General features: G+C 39.8%; 1 protein-coding gene across 1 annotated transcript; it reads left to right on the forward strand.

The window, feature by feature from the left end:
• Window positions 365-8333, forward strand: LOC102168954 (epididymal secretory glutathione peroxidase). The gene is made up of 5 exons (XM_005696698.2): window positions 365-445; window positions 3240-3393; window positions 6314-6431; window positions 6912-7011; window positions 8127-8333. The coding sequence occupies exons 1-5, from the start codon at window positions 365-367 to the stop codon at window positions 8331-8333; spliced, it is 660 nt and encodes a 219-aa protein (XP_005696755.1).

The following is an 8550-nucleotide window of genomic DNA, read 5'->3' on the forward strand; positions in this document are numbered from 1 at the left end:
TTGACTTTACTGAGATGTCTGGGGGGCTGCATCTGCACCTAGACATGGCTATCCACTCAGAAAAAAATAGACAATAGTCTTGAAAGAGTGTGGAGTGCTTGCCCTCACCTTTTCATAATTCTGCCAGAATTTATGTGAGTCCTAGGTCCTCATTGCATTAGTGAGCGCTGAGTGCTCACGGGGGTGTGTGTAGGTGAGGATGTGGTTTGAATTCTATGTCCTCTTGCCCCACTCACACCCTAGAAATCCTTGCTGCCCTATGATTGGCCTACATAGGCTTGGCCTTGTCCCTGGCAGAGTATCAAAAGGTTACTGGGTGCCCAACAACCTCAGACTCTCAGACCAGTGATCTGAAGATACTATCATGACTGTACAGTTAAGGGCCTCTTGTCTTTTTCTCCTTTTCCTAGCTGGCTTTGTGCAAACAAATTACAGTCTAGAGAAGGTAAGTGACTTCCAGAGAGGGTGGGACAAGGTTCAAAGGTGCAGTCTTGGGTCCCGCTCCAAGATCCCACCCTCAGCCCTTTTTGTAAGGCTCTGACCTCTGCTTCCTCCCTCTAAATATTTCTTCACTTCTCCTCGAATCTTCTTCACTTCTGTGGTGTTCCTTGAGCTGAATATGGGTAGGGACAAGAGAACCCTTTTAGTGTGGTCCTTTATCCTCTTCTTCTCCAGGTAGAGGTTGCCTGGACATCCTTCTAGCCACCCATCAGTATGCATCAGAGCTGGGTCTGAGGCATGAGCTGTAGTGGGCATCACAGTGAGTGGGGATTAGGGTTTGGAGGAAAGTTTGAGTTGAGTCATCTCAGACACAGCTAAGCAGGAAACATATGAAGAGTGGAAAAATGAATGTGGAAGTTTTAGGGATGGATAAAATCAGAGTTATCAGAGAAACATAAAACATATGGAAAAAAATAACTGGAGGCCAAAATAATTGGATCTGAAGTTAAAAGTCTTGAATTCTGGCCTCTAATTCATGGCTTATTGATACAATAAAAAAGTTGCCTTATTGATACAAATGTGTATGGCAATGGCAGGGGCAGTTTAGGAAAGAACAACGATAAACTAGAAGAACCAGAAACAAAAAGCAATCAAAAGTTAGGGGCAAGCAAACTCTCATTCACATAATGGGTTATCATTTTTGGCCTTAGACAAGTCACTTCACCTCCATTAATCTCTGCTTTCTCACCATAAATGTGTGTATAAGAGGATTTACCCACTTGTTCACCCAGTTATGGGGTGGGAGGGTGAGCAATAATTATTGTGCATATGATGTGGTCTATAATTGCAACTGTAGTAAGATCTTCCTTCCTCTTGATTAGATAACCTCTTGAGTGATTTTCCTTATTTTTGAAAGTTGAGATAGTGTTTATGCTAACTGGTGCTGGCTACTTGGGTGTGGAGACCCTTGGCTGTAGAACTTGCTTAATAAAGGCCGAGTCTGGAGATATTTGAGACATATCACACAGACCTAAATAAACGTGAAATAACAATGAATATCAGTAGTAAGCTGAACTGGACCTAGAGGAGTCTTCAAGATCAGAGTCTTAAGGCCATGCATTCTGGTACCCAACATGATTTTCAGGAATTTTTAGCACAGTAGCAAAGGCAGGAAAAAGGCAAATTTTAAAAAATGTTTAGCTGGGAACCAGGCATAATGGAGATAGGAATGGATACTCTGATATAATGTTCTCTTTATATATGCCTCAGTTTTGCTGGTGTGTATTTGTGCATGCATTTAGGGAAAGGTGCAAAAGCCTGCATAGAGAACATGCCTCTCTCCCCAGGAGTAAAAGCTAGGTAGCTAAGTGTGCTAGGGATACAATCAGTGGTAGAGTTTGGTTTGGTTTTGTGTTGGATCACTGCTTTAGGTGGGGCAGATGGTGTCTGATTAAAATCTATTATAGTCCTTGCATTTCCAGGGAGTCTAGTTTAATCCTAGTTTAAGTCTGGACCTTTCTTACTAGATTATATTCTTCCCTCCTTTCTCTGGTCACAGTACCTCTCTGCCGTTTTCTGACTGGGTGGTTTGGATGTTAGCTTTCTTTTCATATTTTGGGATTTTACATTCCCTATATTCCAGAACCCATTTATAGCAGCTTCCCTGATATAGAGAAGGAAATCAGGATGTGCTGGTGAGCCCTGTGGAGTCAGCATATTTGGGGTACTGCATGGACCCTGCATGGATAAAGACAGAGGAGAGATAAGATGAGATCTGCCTGTAGAAGAATTTAACCTAAGGACAGGCAATGAAAATTTCATGCTGAACTCATTTCTATTACGTGGAACTTTGCTCAAATATGTTCCATAGATTGGATAAAGATTAAGGTAGATGGAGCTGGTGGTGAAGGTAGATATTAGATAGCTAGAGCATGATGCGTAAGGAGTTGGGCATGTGATAAGTTGGATGCTGCCAAACACAGTTTGGTGACCTACTTACAGATGGATTTTTGAGCTCTGCATCTCTTTTCCTGGCAGCTACAAAAAGTTAGAATTTCATAGTATTGGCTTACAAGACCATCATATGAGTAACCGTGCATTGAGAGAGAAAACTACTCAAGGTAGGAGTAATATTAGATTCTAGAATGTTAAACCTGGAAGCCTTTCAGGATCTAATAGGAATCTAGACAAATGTCTTCATTTTTACCAGTGGGGAAACTGAGGGCCAAGGATGAGAACTTCCCAGGATCACAAGGAAATCTAACAATAGAGCAAGCTTCTGATTCCCAGGTAGAGCTCTTTCCACTCCACCATGCTGATGAGTGGGGCAGGAAGTCAGAAGACCTAGGGAAAGTTAAAGAAGTAATAAGGCTATCCTGAAATACTTGGGAATTAAAAACCTTCTCTTCACTGTGGGAATCCAGGCAAGAATGCCTTCAACCAAGAGACAAGGGGTAGCTTCATTTTCAGAGAAGCAAGAAAGGCAGTATGCTTTTCAGTTTGACTCCACTTACTTCCAGGCCATCCCATTCCAGCTCATGAATCTCTGCTTTTTTCCATTCATCCAAGCAGTTCCTGGTATTTTACCTCTGCAAAGATAATAAAGAGACTTGACTGCCTGTTCCTCAAAAATACCATTGCCTTTCAAGTCACAAGACCTAGTTTCAATCTTGTCATTGACACATTAGATGACTCATATTTGTCAGTTAATATATGTATTGTTCTTTAAATGGTTTGAAAGATTATACTGACATTAGGAATTATCATTACTAAAATTATGATTTTTTAAAATCTTCCAGATGGATTGCTACAAAGATGTGAAAGGCACCATCTATGATTATGACGCTTTTACTCTTAATGGAAAGGAACACATTCAGTTCAAGCAGTATGCGGGCAAACATGTCCTTTTTGTCAATGTGGCCACCTATTGTGGTCTGACAGCTCAATATCCTGGTAAGAGTTCATAGCTAAATCTCCTTGGGACTAATTTTCCAGCTTGTTATATTTTAAGTCATATTGGTATTATATTCTAATTTTAATTCTATATATCAAAACAAATACTCACGATCAAGTGACTTTATTCCCTAATGTCAGGAGTCAGCAAACTATGGTCCACAGGGCAAATCCAGTCAGCCTAATTTTGTAAATAAAGTTTTATTGAACACAGCCATGACCATTCATTTGCAGATTATCTATGGTTGGTATTATGCTGCAAGAGAGAGTTGAGTAGTATGAGTGTTGGTGCCAGAGGTCATCTGAAATGACTAATCTAGACCTTCACAGAAAATGTTTGCTGAACCTTCCTACGTCCTGCCTCTGCTTTCCTCCTGAGATTTCCAGGAGAACCAATAATGTATTTGAGAGCAACAGCCTCTCTGAAGATTCAAGTCTTCTTGGCAAATACAGGAGGTAGGATTGATGATTTTGAGACTTTTCCAGGTAACTTACAAAGACAGGGAAAAGAAAAAAGGGCTTTATCCCTGGAGCACATTTGACGGGAACGAGGGCTGGAGAGGCGACTGTAAGAGAGGCAAACGCTTCCTCTCCAACCTCAACACCTCCTTTAGGTGTAGATTTTTCCCCTCTCTGTGCATTATTCAGGGTAGAGTGTTATCTTTCTCATATCTTAGGCCATTTTGATTAAAAGCCAATAAATAATGAACAGGACTAATTTTTATCAGAAATAGATGCCTTTCTTATATTTGAACTAATAAGAACTTCATTTTTAGGTTTTTCATTATTATATTTTGAATAGGTACTGAACTGAACTATATTCACAAGGCTCAAAATTAAAGTAATAAAAAAGTATAGAGTAAAAAGTCTTTTCATCTGTTTCCCTTCCCTTCTGATGACCAGTATTATCATGTTTACAAAATATATATGTATTCTTTTTTTTTCCTTTTCTACCAATTGATGACATATAATAAATGATGATGGTGATAGTCAGCAATGTCTGACTCTTTTTGACTCACGGACTGTACCTGCCAGGCTCCCCTGTCCATGGGATTCTCTAGGCAAGAATACTGGAGTGGGTTGCCGTTTCCTTCTCCAAACAAGTAATAAATACAACCTGCCAATTTGCTTTTTAAAATTAATAAGGTACCTTGGAGTTCGGATCATTTTCTCCTTCTGTTTTAAGATTGAATAATATTCTATTGGACCATACTTCATTTTGCTAGTTATAGGGATTTTAAAAATCAATTTATTCAGTTCCAACTCTGTATGTAATAGGTGCAAGAACTGGGGAATAGTTTCTCAAGAACTGGAAGACAGGTTTCCTAATTAATAGTCTGTTTCCTAGAGGAGTTATTATGTATAGTGACTAAAGACAAGAGGGGAGGATGTGAGGAAAAGTACTTAGGAACCTTGTGGAAATAGGAAAGCATTCTTATATTGCAGAGAATAAAAATGAAAGGACTTAGAGGAGATATCAGTTGACACTGTTGTCTGAGACTGTTCAGTTAGGGAGTGGTTAGTGTTTGTTATGGAACTGAAGATGCTTGGCTCACAAAGGGTGAAAAGATGACTATAAAAGTCCGGGGAAACAAACTGAAAAGCTTGAGGAAGAAGGCAATTGGAAGCTTGTGTTTTGGTATATCAGTGAGGGTTTTTAGGTAGAATGCGTCTTTAACATGCTGAAGATTGTTAAAGAACGCCAGAAAGCTCAACTTGAAATTTCTCTGCTTCTTTTTGCCCCTGTCAGATTTACCCCCACTCTACCCAGGGTGAACTAGCCTGTGAAGAGGAGAGAAGTCCATTCTCATTGTGCATGTCCCTTCCTTTAAAAAAAAAAAAAAAAGATTCAATCTACCAATTAACCAATCAGGGAAGGCAAACTGATAGTCAGTGATGTTTAAATGTGGTTTTGTTTAAAATTAAAATGAAATTAAAATTTTTGTTTTTAAATTGTGGTACAAAAAGACAAAATATAAAATTTACCATCTTAACCTCTTTTAAGAAGACTGTTCAGCAGTGTTAAAAATATTCATTGTTGTAAAACAAATCTCTAGAACTTTTCTGTCTTGCAAAACTGAAACTCTGTATCCATTAAATAACAGCTCCCCTTTCTCCTTTCCCCCAGCCCCTGGTAACCACTATTCTACCTTCTGTTTCTATAAATTTGACTACTTTAGATACCACATGTATTTATCTTACCTACAGTGTTTGTCTTTTCATGACTAGTTTATTTCACTTAGCATAAAGATTCATTCATGTTGTAACATGTGACAGAATTTCCTTCTATTTTAAAACTGAATAATATTCCATTGTATATGGATATACCACATTTTGTTTACGCATTCATCCATCAGTGGACATTTGGGTTGCTTCCACCTCTTGATTTTTATGTATCATGGATGTGCAAATATCTCTCTGAGACTGTTTTTCACTTCTTATGCATATATGCCCAGAATTGGGACTGCTGCTTTATGGTAGTTCTATTTTTAATTGTTTAAGAAACCTCCATATTATTTTCCATAACAGTTATACCATTTTACAATCCCACCAGCAGTGATCTGGTGAGCTTTAGAATAATAAAGATGACTGGGGAGCCACCTCAGAATAATGTAACCAGAAGAACTTCTGGAAAGGAATCTGGGCATCCTTATTTTTAAGGAAAGGTCCCATCTGATTCTGATGTGCTGCAGATTTGGGAAATACTGCATTATAACAAAGGGCTTTTGCATACATGTCTGGAGATCTAGTATCTCATTTCAGCCCTGGCATGAACAGTCTTTCTGACTTAGATATTTTTCCCCTTTTCCTGGACCTCTGTTTTTCCCTCTGTAAAATGGGTATTTCCAAGAATCACTGTCTATATACACAAGGCAGGCTCTCTGGCCAGGCCACCATATTGTCCATTCTCTACCCATAGAACTGAATGCACTACAGGAGGAGCTGAAGCCCTTTGGCTTAGTTGTGTTGGGATTTCCCTGTAACCAATTCGGAAAGCAAGAACCAGGAGAAAACTCAGAAATCCTTCCAGGACTGAAGTAAGTGCCTACTTAAAACCCTACAGAGATCTGTCTCTGTCTACCTTTTCTCCATTTCCAGAGGCACTTCCATGTTGGGGACTTCCAGGATGGGCAGTGGGTTAATGGGCTTGGGGTACCTACTAACTGATTTTAAATTTGGCCTTCACTGATGTGAGTCTGGCTGTGTCAGAGATGCTTTCCCCTTCCCTGGGAAGTGAGACCTAGATGGATGGTGGAGGAATGGGAGCACAGAAATAGCTCCTGGTGTTGCTGGTACAGAAACAATATAGATGGGAGACAGTGACAGCATGTGGAATAGAGAGAAATCAAGTGTCAGGGAGCCCAAAGTTTACCAACGGCCTTACTTCCCCTTCCCAGCCCTGTTTTCTATATCTCCATATCTGTTTCCCCTTTTTCGTAATCTCAAATCCTGGTACCCTATTACAATTTTCTCTCTTATATTCTGGAGCTTCCTGGTAACATTATGGTTCATTGCAGGTATGTCCGTCCAGGAGGAGGATACGTACCTAATTTCCAGCTGTTTGAGAAAGGGGATGTGAATGGTGAAACAGAGCAGAAAGTCTTCACCTTCTTAAAGGTGAGTTAATTACTGACCTAAGCTTCTTCTTCCTTAATATTCCTAATGTAGAGTTGGTGTGGTAGAAATGGACGCAAGGGCTCCTGCCTGGAGGAGGGGTTGGACTCTTTGGAAGAGATCTCCTTACAAGCATAGGGACTAGGGTTAAATTTGTTAGTATCTGTGATGCTCTGGCTTTGTGGTACAAAGCATTGTGTAGAGTGCCACCTTTCACTGGGACCATTCTCTTTTGTTCATTGACATTCATTCATTCAAGGAACATTTGTTGAGTGTCTGCTATCTATAAGGCAGTTTGCTAAACAATAAGGGTATAAAAATAAACAGACGCTGTCCCTGTTCCTTGATGAGTTCATACTGGAGAAGACCAAAAAATAAAAAAATTAAAATGGCAGATGTAATACAACGCAATAAGTGCCTTTTATGAAACACTGGCTCTTAGACACAGAGAACGTGAGAGCTGAGAAGGGCCCTTAAAGATGATCAGAGTTCAGTGTCCTTAAATGCGGAACTGTGGGCCAAGGTTGACCCATGTTGAGATTTTTATATATACTCAGTAAACTGAAAAAACAGGGCAATGTTAGGAGGGTTTCATAAACATCAACTGATTTATAGAGCTGCCCATTATTCTAAGATTAGGACACATATGTAATTTATTCTTATAATTATCTCTTTAAAACTACATGAAGTAATGGTGTTTTAAAATTTTTCTCTTATTTTTCAAAACAAAACACTGGAACTCCATATTGGCCCCCAAAAGGTATTTTCAAAAGATGACTGGCCCATGGAGCATCAAGATCTAGGAAACCACATTCTAATCTCTTCCCTTTGTAGAAAAGGGAATTGAAAGCTAGAGAGCTGACATATCTCATTCATAGGAACAGGATTTTGTGATGGGATCACAGGGAGAGATAGAAAGAGGAAGTAGACTTTTGCTATAATATCTACAACTTTCTTGGTAGTTAGCATGGTTGTGATTCAGAGAATATATTAAGAATCATAGGAAACGAACATATCTCAACATAAGAGGAAGTGGAGTATCTGTGGGTGAAAATAGCCTGGATCATCCATGATCAGAAATGATTCCGTCATTTCTTTTTTCCATCTCTCTGCTGCAGCAATCCTGTCCTCACCCTTCTGAGTTTATGGGCTCAATCAAACATATATCCTGGGAACCCATCATGGTCCGTGACATCCGCTGGAATTTTGAAAAGTTCCTAGTGGGACCTGATGGCGTCCCTGTCATGCGCTGGTTTCATCGGACTCCAGTCAGTACAGTCAAGTCAGATATTCTGGCATACATGAAACAGTTCCAAACCAACTAAGAAGATCAAGTTGGGGGCAGGAGCCATCCTGCTTCTTTACCTGAAGACCTGTTTAAAAACAAAATCTTTTCTCTACATTCTCTTTGCTCAGTCGTGTCCAACTCTTAGCGACCCCATGGACTACAGCCTACCAGGCTCCTCTATCCATGGGATTTTCCAGGCAAGAGTACTGGAGTGGAGTGCCATTGCCTTCTCCAATTCATCCATGAGGATAGGT

This window comes from Capra hircus, chromosome 23, assembly GCF_001704415.2.
Source record: "Capra hircus breed San Clemente chromosome 23, ASM170441v1, whole genome shotgun sequence".
In the NCBI taxonomy this organism is placed as follows: Eukaryota; Metazoa; Chordata; class Mammalia; order Artiodactyla; family Bovidae; genus Capra; species Capra hircus.

Coding starts and splice junctions, on each gene's coding strand:
- LOC102168954 (XM_005696698.2), top strand. CDS start 365: ATGACTGTACAGTTAAGGGCCTCTTGTCTTTTTCTCCTTTTCCTAGCT. Junction 3,394..6,313: donor TCTGACAGCTCAATATCCTG/GTAAGAGTTCAT, acceptor CTCTACCCATAG/AACTGAATGCACTACAGGAG. Junction 7,012..8,126: donor AAGTCTTCACCTTCTTAAAG/GTGAGTTAATTA, acceptor TCTCTGCTGCAG/CAATCCTGTCCTCACCCTTC.